General features: G+C 40.2%; 1 protein-coding gene across 4 annotated transcripts in view; it reads left to right on the top strand.

Annotated features, from left to right (window-relative positions):
• The window catches only part of GRIP2 (glutamate receptor interacting protein 2), a 529,887-nt gene that overhangs the window by 467,376 nt on the left and 47,371 nt on the right, over positions 1–15,140 (top strand). For all 4 annotated transcript variants that reach the window (XM_075938764.2, XM_075938768.2, XM_075938763.2 and 1 more), the window contains 2 exons: positions 4,554–4,699; positions 5,328–5,408. In XM_075938764.2, the coding sequence (XP_075794879.1) occupies positions 4,554–4,699; positions 5,328–5,408 (227 nt within the window). The remainder of the gene's footprint in view (positions 1–4,553; positions 4,700–5,327; positions 5,409–15,140) is intronic.

Genomic DNA, 15,140 nt, shown 5'->3' with positions numbered 1-15,140 from the left:
TTGTATTCTAGAGTGGGGAAGGAAGCTCTTTGAGTGTGAGTATGGGCACTAGGCCCCGGGAATTAACTTTTTCTTCATTAGTTTTGCCTTGTTGTTTCTTTTCTCACCTTGCTGTCCCCCAAGCTATGATGCTGTCACAACACAGGCAGACTGCCTCCCCCAAGTGGTGTTGTGATAGCCTCATAAGTCTCTCTCTGGCTGGTCTAACCTACTCACCTCCTCTGGGTTTTTTCTATGTGTATGGGGTGGGACACAGCGATATTCAGGTAAGCTGAGTCAATTCCCAGCATAGCTGCTATTCTCTTGAAAGTAACCAGCCAGTTCCCAATAGCTGCTGAGTGAGAGAAACATCTGGCAGTGGAAACTTGCTCGACAGCACTGACAGTCCTGTGTGTACTGCTGTAGACTGATCTGTATGAATCCAAGCGAAGGGGAGAGGATTTGATTCCTATCCCCTCCAGAGCTCTTTGTTTCAGGTCAGTGCCTCACACTAGGCAGCAGTACCAGGCTGTGTTTAGAAAGATAATTTACTGCAGCTTTCAATTAGTGCAGGAAGAGACTAAGTTCTCCTTGGTGACAAGTGAACATATCACCTGACTAGTGTTTGATTCCACTTCCCACGTGACCGACATTTCACTTCCCACGTGACCGACATTTCAAGTGAAAGACACCCCTGCGAACAGTTTTACAGCTGCTGGCAGCTGCTGGTCCTCCTGTCCCATCAGTCATTCTGCTTAGCGGGGTCAGGTTGAGCCCTGTAGGCTTGAAATTAGACTGTGACGCAGCTCTCTGCATCAGCAGCTGGAGTGTTAAAAGCCGGGGGTCTGTCATTTCCTCTTGGTTGCCTCTCAGTGTGTCTGTTTCCCTCTCCCTCATGTAACTAAACGTGCTGCTGGAAGAAGGGAAGTAACCCTTCCTTACAAAAGTGACTTTGGGGGCCTATCTTTGGGAGAGAGAGTCTGCAGGATCAAGGTTTTGGAGAGTCCATTTTTGCCAGGAGAATGGGCAAGGCTTTTGTGTCTGCATCTGGGTGCCAAAAATCTTAACTCTGGTAGGTTGAGTTCTCTAGCTCAGGTGTTGTCATTTGATTAAAGCCCCTGAAAGCCAGTGTCACTCAGAGCTCACGAGAGAAAAATGTGTGACCAGTGAAAGTTGCCAAAGATTTTTTTAATCGGGTTAGGATGTGACCTGTGCATAGGCCTAGCTGTAACAAAACATAACGCTCATTTGAGCAGAGGTTAAACCCAAGTGAACACATCCGGTGTTTCAAGAAGTGTGTCCTTTGTGGAAGTAGACACCAGCATCCTCATTCTTTTAATCTGCAGCACTTTTCTTCCAAGGATCTCACAGCACTGTAGAAATGCCGATGAAAGCCATGTAGCCCACCCATGCGGTGGGTGACATTTCGGTGGGGAAAATGATTGAGAGGTTTTAGTCTGTATAAGGTCAGTGGTAAAGCCAGAAAAAATAACCCCAGACTCTTGATTCTCAGTCTTTCTCTCACCGCTAGATAATGCTGTAGAGTTAACAAGGCACTTCTGGTTTCATCCCCATCCTCAAGGGGGAAGTGAGGTAACAGCTTTGCTTCACAACATTACCTAGAGAGGTGGTGGAATCTGCATCCCTAGAGATTTTAAGTTCCGGCTTGACAAAGCCCTGGCTGGGATGATTTAGTTGGGGTTGCTCCTGCTATGGGCAGGGGTTTTGACTCGGTGATCTCCTGAGGTCTCTTCCAACCCTATGATTTTTTTTTCTAAACCTGCAAGGTCAGTATGTAAGACATCAACATAATCTCAGCCTTGTCTTAAAAAAAAATAGGACACTTTTGACCGCACAAGGCTATTTGATAGCTTTTCCTTTAAATATGGCTAACTTGACCAAAGGGACATAAGAACCTACATTTCCTGTCAAAGCAGCTGGAGCAGGGAAAATGGGCACTTCTCATCCTTGGAGTTGGTTGGAGGCACCCAATGACCTCCTGTCCCATGATGAAAACAATGGTGTGTCACAGCTGGTTAGACCTTTATCTCACTTTGTGATAATAGCGTAATACCATTTTGCCATGCAACTGTTGGTTCTTTCTAAGTAAGACATACTACCACAGAGGTAGAGTTCACAGTTCTGAAGGAAATATTTCTGTCAGTCATTGGAAGTTGATCCATAAGCCAAAATTTGCACATCCAGCCACATAAAATCATAGTAACTGCACATTCAGAGGACTAGTTAAACATCTAATTGATTATGCAGCCAATTAATGCTGGATTTATTCATAATTATAGCACATAGAAAAATGCCTGGTATCATCTCTCAGTCTCCTTAACAAGCTCTTAAAAAATACATCTCACAGACTCTTGCCTTTTTCTGGGGATAATGTAACCAAGGCAGCACCACAATATTACACAGACTTAGTCAATCTCCCACCCTCCAGCAAAATCACCTCTCCAACCTCTAGATAGAAAAGATGTTGAGCTCATGCATTTTTTCACTATCAAAACGTAAGTGTGCTCTCATGACAACTTGGCCACTAGTGCACATTTGAAGTTATAGTTACTTCCAAGTTGTCTTTCTCCATGATGCAGTGACTTAATATAGTGACAAATTTTGATACCACAGATTACATGCTCTCTTAAAATCTAGCCATGCTTGGAGTGAGGTATGGGATTATTAAGGTATGGTTGCTCTGTGAAACGTGAACAAAGTCTGACGATATTTGAAATTGGGCAGGTAAAAGTTTTGCACGGTGACAGATAATGATCCTTTTGAGCTGGGCAACCTGAGCTCTGAGACATGGTTTTAAATGTACAGGTGGGGGGGGGGGGGGGGGAAACCTCTTCCCAAACCCTTAGAGATTTTGGAGATCATTGTAACTCCTGGAATTCTTTGCCAGTGCTTGGCTGTAGTACCTGAAGAGGAATGCAAGAGAAGAACATTTTGGAAAGAGTTCTTGGATTTAATTCCTTCTAGCCATAACTCAAGAGTTAAGTGTGTGTGTATGTGAGAGATACAACTGCTCAGTGGACAATAGAAAAACCCAGTTATGCTTCATTCATACCTTTGTAGAATAATGTGGCAGGCCAGATGAGCTATGATGGGTGGTGCAGAAGAGTTAAGGTTTCCTTCTGAAATTAAGGCAAATTAGAGTGAGGCTTGTTTGAAAAGATATTGCTTAGTGTTTGCAAAATCTCTGCTCAGCTCATAGGCACCAGTGAAATCCACAATATGTGGCATATATGCCACAGTTGTACAACTCCATCCCCACTTTACAGTCCTTTGTTTCTTCCAGATTGAAAGGCTGTTACATAGTTGTGTTAAAATGTCGGTTGCGGTTATATTGGAAGAGTATAAAACAATAATAATATTGACCTTTCAAGGCCATTAAACAGTATCAATGAGCATTTGGCTTGAGGAAATGCAATTACAAGGGATAAATGATTATCCAATTTGCTGAGACATTTTGGTGAGTTCATTCAATTGTAACTTTGATGTTAGTCATATATTAATCAAAGGACTCTAATTTTCTTTGTCATAATTTTGGGTTCCAGGAAACTCAGGCGTGCACACACAGGAAACTGTGCACCATTAGACATGGTTAGAGAGAAAAGGCAACTAGTTTTTATTCAATTTCACAGCTGTGAGTTTGGTTTCTAGGGGTTGCAGGGAGATTTCTTTATGTACAGTTCAGGAAACCTGAAGAAATGCTACTTGTTAGCAGAACATGACTGAGCAAAGAATTGGTTAAACCCTGAAAATATCCATGCTTTTGAGTATGTTTCTGATGATTTTAGTAGGTTCCCTGCATAAGGTAGTGTATTCTAGAGCTTTGTATCTTGCTTTTGAGGCCTAATATTAACATTTCTCAGCTGTCAAAGATGACCCATTCCTGCCCATAATGAGGGGAGGGGGATAGGGCGAAGGCTGCTGGCTTCAGCAGTGTTACTGAGCATGCTCACTACAAGCCAACCAATGGGAAAGAGGGCACATGACCCTGCATAGCTCCTCCATGTGTCACTTCTCTCAGCTCTTGTCTTCAATACATAGATTTAGAAGCATCAGATTTGTACCCAGAAATATCTATTTTACTCTATATATACACACACACACACACACACACACACACCCACACCCACCCCCAAAAAAAAAATTCATTGACAATAACAAATTTGCAGGTAGGCAAAGTAAAGAGAATGCTGCTTGAGAATTTCTTCATAGACTTTGATTTAAGGCTGTTTACCTTGCATATTTTGACATGTGAAGTCGGTTATTTGTATTCTAACCGTATACATAAAGCTATAATTTTTTAATCTGAGCAACTGCTATCATAATAATTATGACAATGGGAGGGCAAGCAATATTTCCTGTAACTGTGAACATTTAAATTGATAAAAATAGAGGGAAATGCTTAAAAATAAACATTGATCACATCCTCTAAGTGACTGGGAAAATAAAAATTGAATTCTTCCATGTTGATCTGTAGATTGTGACTGAGTTGTCTGGCAGAGGTGGCTTGTAGTTCTCTTTGAGCTTTTTTTCTCCTTTTCTGATCTGGAGTATAGGTGTGGGCTGCTACAAGTTGGAGACAGAGTCCTTTCAATCAATGGCATCGCAACTGAAGATGGGACCATGGAGGAAGCCAATCAGCTCTTGCGTGATGCAGCACTTACCAATAAAGTTGTCCTGGAATTAGAATTTGACGTGGCGGGTATGTAATTAATGCATTTACCTCTCTCACAACATCTCCCGAAAGGGTCTATTAGATCTTCATTAGCCCGAGTGTAGGGAAAGCCTCCTCCATAAATATTTTATAGCTTTGGTAAGAGTTGGTGATTGATGCAAGCTAGTGTACGTTAGATTCCTCTTGAAAATCTATTTTATGTACAAATTGCCTCTGTTAGGGGGCATGTGTGCTTAGTAAGTGAAGAGGTCATCTTCACATAGTTTATGAATACATGGACTGAAGAGAGGAATAAGGGAGCTAATGACAATGGAAAGTGCTAACGTGATCGTTGGATTTTCAGTATGAATACTGGGGGGGGGGGGAGAGGGGAACAGAACCTCCACTGACTTCTGCCTTTCCTGATTATTCTCTCTGTACAGGTATCGTATATATAGTAAATGTCTTTTAAGAACAAACATGATTTTTCTAAAAATCTCGACTGCCATTTCTAACTGACTACTTGAATGGACTTAAATAGTATTCTGTATTACACTTACCAACACCTTTAATATATGCCTTAAGATTTTTCTGAGCCGCAGAGAAAATCAGTTTGTCAACACAATTGAAAATCTGCCCTTCCACACTTTTATTCTTCTCTCTGTTTTGGTTTTAGAATCTGTCATACCCAGCAGTGGTACTTTCCATGTTAAACTGCCCAAGAAAAGAGGGGTGGAGCTCGGAATTACCATCAGCTGTAAGTATTGCTTATGCTATAGCTACAACAGCTGGCAGTAGCAGCAGCCACTGGTTTCCAATCTAGCCTGCTTGAAGAGCACAATAAAGACAGAAAATATTGGGTTTTGATAATGTGCTAGACTTATCCTAAACAGAAAATAAGGCATGGTCCCTGCCTCAAGTAGTTTACAGTTGAAAAGACACAATGCTTCTCCCTAAGAATAGGAGAAGGGCAATAAAATGTAAGCATATAGTGGTTAAGATGAGACTTGGCCTTGTCCAGGAAATAAGTTTTGATAACTGTATAAATTAGTTTTAATGAAGTATAGAGTCTAGTCAGAATTCTCCTCAATATTTTTATGATCAGTCAGCTAGTTAACTGATGGTATCATGGTAGAAGTGGATTTTCAGGAACAGTTTGAATGGAAACAGTATAGTTGCATTGTACCATATTTAATTTTGTTTCCTGCCTCCTCACAGGCGGGGGTTACTATTATTAACCTAAGATGATTTGTTCTGAAATAGTAAACAATACATAGCATTTTTATTAGTACTTTTCACTTGAGGATCTCAAAGTGCTTTCAAACATGCAGAAAGTATCAAAAACCTATTTCACAGGTGGGGAAACTGAGGTAAGGAGGCCAAAGTAGAGGAGTATATGGAATTTAGGGGTCCTGATTACCTGTCTGGTTCCTTATTTGTTAGACCAGCATTTAAAAGCTTAAGTGAAATCCTGGCTGCATTGGAGTCAACAGCAAAACTCCCATTGACTTCAGTAGGATCAAGATTTAACTCCTTACCTACTTCACATCATTTAATATTTTCCTTATTGCATTTAACTCAGGTAGGACAGTGAAGCTAAGCTGAAACTTGTTAGAAGCAATCTGAAAGCTGATCTGTTTTTAACCTCTTTTGGGCTCTCATGTGTTAGATGGGTTTGTGGTGCATATTTACATTTAATTTTTAAATGAGATACTAATAAATATTTTAAATGTCACAGAAATAGTTCTGTGCATATGTTTTCTAAAACTTGTATTGAATGTAAGGATCCTAAATTTGGAGCCTAAAATATGTAAGTATCTCTAAGGGTACATCTACACAGCAGTGTTATTTTGGAATAACTGAGGTTATTCCAAAATAAAATAGTCCATGTCTCTACTACAAGCAGTTATTTCGACAGAATGTCAAAATAATGTCGAGCTGGAGGACTTCTTACTCTTACTCCTGTAACCCTCATTTTACGAGGAGTAAAGGAAGTTGGAGGAAGAGTGCTCTTCCTTGGACGTTTTGCTGCATAGACAGAGCCAAAAGCCGAAATAAGCTATTTCTATTTAAGCTACGTAATTGATGTAGCTGAAGTTGCATAGATTTTTCCAGCTTTAGCCCTGCTGTTAGGTGTGCCCTTATAGTGACTATAAATCAGTAGTACAAAAAGTATGAGTTTTTCATAAAATGCTCAGCAGACACTTGGGTGCTGATGAAGCAAAGGATTTTAGCACATGCTAAGCTCTATTCTTACTTGGGAGAGCACTTAAGCATGTTTTTAAGTCTCATGGAAATCAGTGGGGCTTAAGCATACGATTAAAGATAAGCATAGTAAGCTTTTTTGAATTAAGGATCAGGACCAACTTACTTCCTACTGAAGTATCTGACCATAATGAACAAGGGATGTAATAGTGTAGTCAATTAACTTATAAGTAAAAGCTTATAGGTTAATGCTATAGACTATATGCATTTCCCTCTCCCTCTCTCCCTGCCAGTAAAATTTTTAGGCAGGCTGGCCAGCAACCTGGCTCAGTCCTGGCTTGCAAAGGGTCCGAGATCTACCCCTGCTATTGCTCTGCATTTAAAGTGTCTTAGGAGCTGGGCAGGCAGGCAGCCCGGCTCAGGTCTGGCCATGCTGGGTCCGGGACCTATCCCCGTTGCAGCTCAGCACTTCGTGCATTAAGAGCCAGCCAGGCAGGCAGGCAGCCCAGCTCAGTTCTGGCTCATGCCACGTCTGGGAGCTAAAACACCCCTGCCTCCCCCCCCTCCCCCCAGCAGGGACTGCTGCCACCCCACACTGCTGCCTCTTTCTTAGAAGCAGCAGCACTGGGTTACAGGTGGATGGCCCTCAAGGGGAGCTGGTTTTTAAACTGGCTTCCCTCACGGACCAGCTTTACCTGGCACCCCATGCTGCTGCCTCTGATACAGTGGCTGCTCTCCCCGTCTTCGGGGACTATAGACTAGTCAACTAACCGATAAAATTTCATGGTTACTTGACTATTCAATGAACCGATATGTAACATCCCTACAATGAACTAAACACATGAACTGAACACAGTGGTTGCAAATCTTTAGCCATAGAAAAGATGCACATTGTAGATGTAAGCAGCATTAAAGAGAAAAATAAAACAAAAACCCCACTGTGTCTTGATCAGTTTCCATCACTGCTATAGATTCAGATGCAAAAATAAGGTTTAGCCATTTCTTTACACATTCCTACCCTGAAGAAAAAAAGGCTTTGTTTAGTAATAGAGCTAATGGACTGGACATCTAGTTTCCTGGGTTTTAATTCCCATTTCTTCCACTCACCCACTCTATGAATTTGGGATGAGATATCTGGGCAGGAATCTGGATACAGATTTTTTTTCTGATCATATGGGAACATTGTGGTCATCTAATCTGACCATTTTAAGAAGTGGGCTGTGCCCATGAAAGCTCATGATACCATTTACATATTTTGTTAGTCTTTAAAGTGCTACCAGACTGTTTGTTGTTTTTTAATTTTTATCTGCTTAGCACACAGAATATAGAATTTCGCCCAGTAATTCCTGTGTCACGGCTAATAATGTGCACTAGTCTAATGAACTAAAGGCATGGTGGGAAGAGTAAGGGACACTCTGGAAAATGTGTCTGAATTAGCTATAATTGTGAATTTTAAAGTGGATTAGTTAAACTGCATTAATTCAGCCCTTGTGTGCGCACGTACATTCAGAATTAATGTGATCTAAATTCAGTTTAGTTTGATTCAGGAGTTAATGCAGTTTAACTAATCCATGTTAAATTAATAACATTAATTTGGATTAATTTTTCTGGGTGTTTATGTAGACAAATCTTTAAGTGATGTGTTCAAGAATGTTTATTTAGGGTGTGTCTGCTAAAAAATCTGTAAATCTGCTTGAAAGATACAAAAAGGAACTCAAAATTTGAATGGTTTTAACCAAATGAACAGGAGCTTACACTAGTTACAATATGAATGCACACACATATGTTCTACTTTTGCTTCCAATAACACACTCAACAAATAACTAACCATAACCTAGCTGCCTCTAGTAATCCATCCCAGATTTCATAAAAATAGAATCTTTGGCACTGAGTCAGCCCTATGTTGCCTTTTATAGATGAAAGCTTTGGGTAACAAGAGGAGATGAAAGTGTTCCTTAATGTATTTAAACTAAGTGTAGTAAAAGGACACAGTCAAGTTAAGAGATGCTGCTTACAAGGGATTTTCTTATAATATTTTAAAGACCAAGATCATTCTGCCGCAAAAAAGGGAACCTAAAAGAATGAATGCAAGTTCTAGGATGTTCAGCACTTTTTTATATCAGGCCCTTTGTTACAGGCCTAAACATGAGCTTAATTCTAGTCTCTTATCTCTGAAAGTGTTGGCTTGTTGTTCAAGGAAAAAAATAAAATGATACTATTTTGTTCATTACTTACATTTCATTCAGGTGAGGCCCCCAAAGTCTCAGTGCAAGGGAATGGGCATTTGTTTTAGAACAACTGTTTTCATGGAATACTTTATTTCTCCTTGGTTCAAAACAGCATGTAAGTTGTGAGGCTTAAGTTCTTAAAAATGTCTCTGAGATACTTTCAACTGTACCACCTGGAGTAAGTGCAACATGTTATGGTAGACCAAATAATATAAAAATAGGCTCATAATAACTGTCTACTCATACGGACTGGTGGAAAGCACAGTCTTCTATTTCTGGGTGCATTCTGTTAAAATCACACACTTCTGTTTCTTTCACCTTTGTTCTAAATCTTCTACAGCTTAAATTTTGTGGCACTAAGAATTCGTGGAAGGTTATGAGTGGTGGGTTCTACATGCAAATGTGGTTGTGCATACACACCATGGAAACTAGTGGTTGCCTTTATTTTTTTTATTTTTCTTTTTTTGTATAGTCTGTATCAGAGCTTAAAGTAAATTATGCATTTGCTTTTCCCTGAGGCTAAAAACTGATTGATTAGATGAAGGAATGTTTTTTATCCATATAAAATGTTTTCCCCATTGGCTAGTTGAGTCTTACTGAAGAGTGCATTCTTGTTGTTGTTATTAAATAGGTATTTAAACTGTCCTTCTGATCAATATAGTAACACTGTATAAAGCACATAAGATAATCTGAAAATTAAATAATAAATCCATCCTGGTGCTCCTGGTAAATGCCATAGGTAAATCTGTAGGATTTCTGTTTGCAGATGGAGGCAGAATTTTGAGATGAAGAGTAAGTGACTTGATCAATATTACTATGGGAGTTAGTATTAGAACTCAGCAATGTGCTCAGATAACAGTGCTCATACATACTGGGACCACTTTGGGGTTCTGTGGAGGTGCCTTTCGACAGAAATAGCCTATGCCATCCTGCAATTTACAATCGTCTTTTCTGCTAATGTTACAACTTCAGCTAATATGTAGAATGGTTCCACTTTGGCACGTTTACAGAAACAGCATATTCTACCTTAGCCCAGTATGTAAAGATTTTGAAAATAAATAGGTGTATGGTGATGTAAACATCCTGAAGGAAGCACTTCTAATTATGAACCTGTCGTTAAAGTTAATTGATGATATAAGAAAAAGCTAGTAGTGGGGATTGTATTTTGACTGCTACTTTATTGTAATTAATTCAGGTTCACTTTTTTTTTCCCCTGTTCCTTTTGCTATATCCCTGGACGGTAGTTGGTATTTCCCTTCTCCTACCCCTACGTTTTTCATCTTAAATACAGTTTTATGATATTAGTACCATTTCTTTAATTACCCATTGACAAAATGCTGCTTCATCTCGGTCAATAAAAGGTGTTTATAACTATTGGAAGCACTGGTCATGAGAGTTATGTGCTCAGACTCTTCGGAAGGTAACAATTTACCAGTATGAGTCGTCATGCATCCTATTAAAAACACCAAAAGGACATCTGTTTTGAGCCTCCATATCCATCATATCGTAAACACTGAGATCACCAGAAGATGTGGCAAGGGACTGAAATCAGATGATAAAAAAGAGTATTGACCATCTCGCATTTTTCTACTGACCACTCGCCACAGCCAAACAGCATTGTCATTTTTACCTGGCTCTTCCTTTTGGGTCACTAGCTGTTGACTTCTAGAGTCTGTTCTTGCCTCCCAGAGGAGCTTTTATGTTGACCCTGTGTGCTGTACACTGAAAAGTGTACGGTGCTTTAAAACCTCCGTGGTCCTACTCCACGTGAGAATATTATATTGTTTTAATTAAATTGCTTCAGAGGGGTAGTCGAGTTAGTCTGTACAGGAGAAACTTAAAAAACAACAAATAGTCTGGTAGCACTTTAAAGACTAACAAAGCATGTAGATGGTATCATGAGCTTTCGTGGGTACTGAAGAAGTGGGCTGTGCCCACAAAACTCATGATACCATCTACATGTTTTCTTAGTCTTTAAAGTACTACCAGACTATTTGCTGTTTTTTAATTAAATTGGTTTGCCTTGGCATTCATGAACTATAACAAAAGTTGCCCACATGAGGGGCCTGCTCTGATTGCAGTCATTGTATTTGGGGTATTTATCAGACCCATATTTCCACAGTATTTCACTCTTTTAATGTATTTATCCTCTCAAGATCCCTGTGAGGTGGGCAGTGCTATTATCTCTATTGTACAGATGAGGTACTTAGAGCTTGTCTTCACATACAGTGCTATAGTGGGGCAATTGCACTAGTGCACCTTAGTGAAGACCCTACTATGCCAATTTAAGAGCTTTCAGGGAGGGGGATTATGTTGACAAGAGAAGCTCTTCCATTGAGGCAGAGCTGTCTATACAGGGGGGTGAAGTAATCAGTGTAGGTAGTCCATCTCTCCAAGAGGCAGAAGAATTCTTCCATTGACTTGGGGCTTTGATCTATCTAGCTACATTGTTCAGGGCACACAATGTAGATCATGCCTGAGTCCATGCATTGTGTCCTTGCCACTAAGCCACCTTTGGTCTATCAATTGACTTGGGGAAATCAACCTGCATAATTTTCTTATGCAGACAAGGCCTGAGTTATAGAGAAGACCTTTGATGCCACTGTAGCCATGTAAAGAGGTTTCAAAGTGAATTTGAAGTGAAGTTTAAAGGAGGCTTAGACTAACTGAGAATCAGGCAAGTCTGTGTTTGGAGGTAACAAGAGCCTAGCTCTTCTGTGGACTGCAGTGAATGGGAAGGGCATTGGAGACTTAATTTAGTTAATAAGAGATATTCTGTGTTAATTAACTACTAAGTGGCTGTTAAACACCTTGAGGGTTTGCGCTGATATAATAGGCTTGTATTTCATGTATCATTGGGGTGAAGTGATTATGGCATGTTAGATTATATTTAACAAACCTTTCATTTCTATAGCTGTTGCATCTTGTTTAGCCTTAATAAGGTTGGTTTTTGTAAAGATTGCTAATTATATGCCATACTGATTATTTATTTAAAATGAATGGGAAGGCTACCACTTTAACATTTAATTTGGATCCTCTTTAATTATCATTATGTGAAATAACGTACAAGACTTGTTTGGTTACATCTAAATTAAATATCAGTCAGCCTATTTGAAAAGTGTAATTTAAATTGTTAGTATATATCAGTTCCCTTTTAGGAAACAATACATGGCAGTAGGCAGATAGAACTATTCCATTGAGCTACATACTCGGTTCTGGGAGTGGGGAGTGTTTTTCTTGCTTCACTCAACAATGACATCTATTGTTCAAAAGCTTCAGAGGGGTAGCCGAGTTAGTCTGTAACAGGAAAAACTTTAAAAACAACAAATAGTCTAATAGCATCTTAAAGACTAATAAAACATGTAGACGGTATCATGAGCTTTTGTGGGCACAGCCCACTTCATCAGATGACAGGAATGTTAGAAGTCCAGATCCAAGAATAAATAAGGGAAGAGGGGGAAAGGGAAAAAAAAGAAAGAAAAGTAGAAAGGAAAAAGCAAGGAGGGGAGGAAGAAAGAGACAGTAAATAGATAAGCTGCAGAGGGGAGCCAAGTTAGAATGTAACAAGAAAAACTTAAACAACAAATAGTCTAGAAGTACCTTAAGACTAAATAGTTACAAGAGGCTGCTTAAAAAACATTAGCACCTCCATTGTTTGGTTGGTAGGTTAAGTCATAGGATGTGGAAGGTAATGTACGGTTCTTGTTCATACCATATGCATGAGAATTAAACTTGTGACTGAAGTTAAGTTCCCATCTTTCTCTATGTATGTTGCTTGTGGAATTTGCCTGAAACAAAAGGGTGACTTGGAGATCCATTAATGAGTGTCCAGGTAGTTCTCCCACAACTTTTGGAGTATTGCCTTTTCGGATATCTGATTTGTGTCCATTAATTCTTTCCTGTAGAGACTGTCCAGTTTGGCCAATTCACATGACAGTGGGGCATTGTTGGCATTTGATGGCATAGATCACATCAGTGGATGTGCAGTTAAAGGAGCCTCTGATTTGGTGGTTGATGTGGTTGGGTCCAGTGATGAAATTGCTGGTGTAGATACGTGGGCAGAGTGGCACTGGGGCTGATTGTAGGGGTCGATCCTGGATGATTATGATAGAGGTGTGTGTGGTTATTGGAAAGAATTTGTTTGAGGCTCGGAGGTTGTCTGTAAGCAAGGATTGACCTTTCCTCCAAGGCCTCTGAGAGTGAGGGGTCATTTTCCAGGATAGGTTGTAGATTGTTGATAATACATTGGAAGAGTTTAAGTTGTGGACTGTAGGTGATGACAAGTGGAATTCTGTTTTCTCTTTTGGGCCTGACTTGAAAGCAGTTCGTGTCTGGGTACTTTTTTTACTCTATTGATCTGTCTTTTCACTTCTCCAGGTGGGTATTTCAGTTTTATGAATGCTCTATAATATAGAGTCTATATAGATCCTGTAGGTGTTTGTCTCTGTCTGTGGTATTGGAGCAAATCTGGTTATATCTTAGGGCTTGGCAGTATACAGTAGATTGAGAAATGTGTCTGAGATGGAAGCTAGAGGCATGAAGGTGAGTGTAGCGATCGGTATGTTTCTGGTATAGGGTGGTGGAAATGTGTCCATTATTTAATTGTACCGCAGTGTCAAGGAAGTGGATCTCTCGTGTGGACTGATCCAGGTGGAAGTTGGTAGTGGGTGGAAGTTGTTGAAATCCCTGTGAAGCCTTCAAGGGTCTCTTTCCCGTGGGTCCATATGATGAAGATGTCATCGATGTAAGTAGAGTAAAGGAGCTAGGGGGCAAGAGCTGAGGAAATGTTGTTCAAGGTCAGCCATAAGGATGTTGGCATATTGTGGTGCCATGCGGGTGCCCATGGCTGTGCCACTGACTTGAAGATACAGATTGTCTCTGAATTGGAAGTAGTTGTGGGTGAGGACAAAGTTGCAGAGCTCTGTAACCAGGTGTGCAGTGTTGTTTTCGGGGATGGTATTCCTGAGAGCCTGTAATCCGTCTTCATGTGGAATGTTGGTGTAAAGAGCTTCTATGTCCGTGGTGGTTAGGATAGTGTAGTGCAGGCTTTTTGAAGACAGCTGCTATGACAAAATGGTGCAGGATCATAAGGCAGGAGGATGGGGCAAAAGGGGAGATACTGAAGGGTCAGTGTGAAGAGGCTTCTATAAGGATCTGAGAATTCAGCTGGAAAATGCTTTGATAGCACCAGATAGCTATGGGGTCAATCATATCAAATAATTTTAAAGGTATTTCTAAAGGAAAATATAATTGATTAAACTTACCCTCATTTTAGTTAGCTGTGCATCTATCTAGATTATGAAGTCTCTCCCTGATCTCACTTTTGGTCACATTACATTGCTTCTCTTCCCCCTGAGTTACTATTTCTTATGATCACATGCAACCAGACACACGGTATGTGGGGAAAATTAGATTTATAAAAGTCACGTGAGGATTATTAAAAACAAGAATAGTTATCTAGATATTGTGGCAGGAGGAGAAGCACATGGTATGCCCCAGAAAACACTACAAGTACGAAAGAATGTCTTCACCTAACATCACCAGCGCCTCAGTCCTTCACCAATGTGTTCTGTGCTGTATAAATACAATATAAGATGTGATCACTGCCTCCAAGAGACTGAAGTTTAAGTATAAGATAAGAAATAACAGATGGTTTAGATGGGAACAGTGAAACAAAATTAGTTAGCCTGACAGGCAGAGGTCTCAGAATACCAGTCACCACTGGCAAGCTTGTTTTGGCTGTGTTTTTGTAGGCATTGTGGCAGAGGAAAGCATTAAGGAGGGATTTGAAGAACAATGAGGTGGCTTTGTGTGAGCTTAGAGGGGATTTCTCCCAGGCTTGTGAAGCAGCACGGATCTGAGCTTCTTTGTCAACAGAATCTCCCAAAGACTAGGATCACACAGGACTGTGTCTGTTTACACAATGATGGGGATCTTCCAGTGTTACCTCTACTCTCTCAACTGTTAGGTTGCCATTGGACAGAGAGCTTAGACTCAAGGTTTCAGCCTCTTGAGCTCTGTCTCTGCTATAAAAAACATTTCTGTTGGGAAGCCTA

Source organism: Pelodiscus sinensis, chromosome 11, assembly GCF_052426305.1.
Source record: "Pelodiscus sinensis isolate ZL-2025 chromosome 11, ASM5242630v1, whole genome shotgun sequence".
NCBI lineage: Eukaryota > Metazoa > Chordata > Testudines > Trionychidae > Pelodiscus > Pelodiscus sinensis.
Note: the sequence above shows the minus strand (reverse complement) of the source record. Positions and strands in the feature narration are given on the sequence as shown.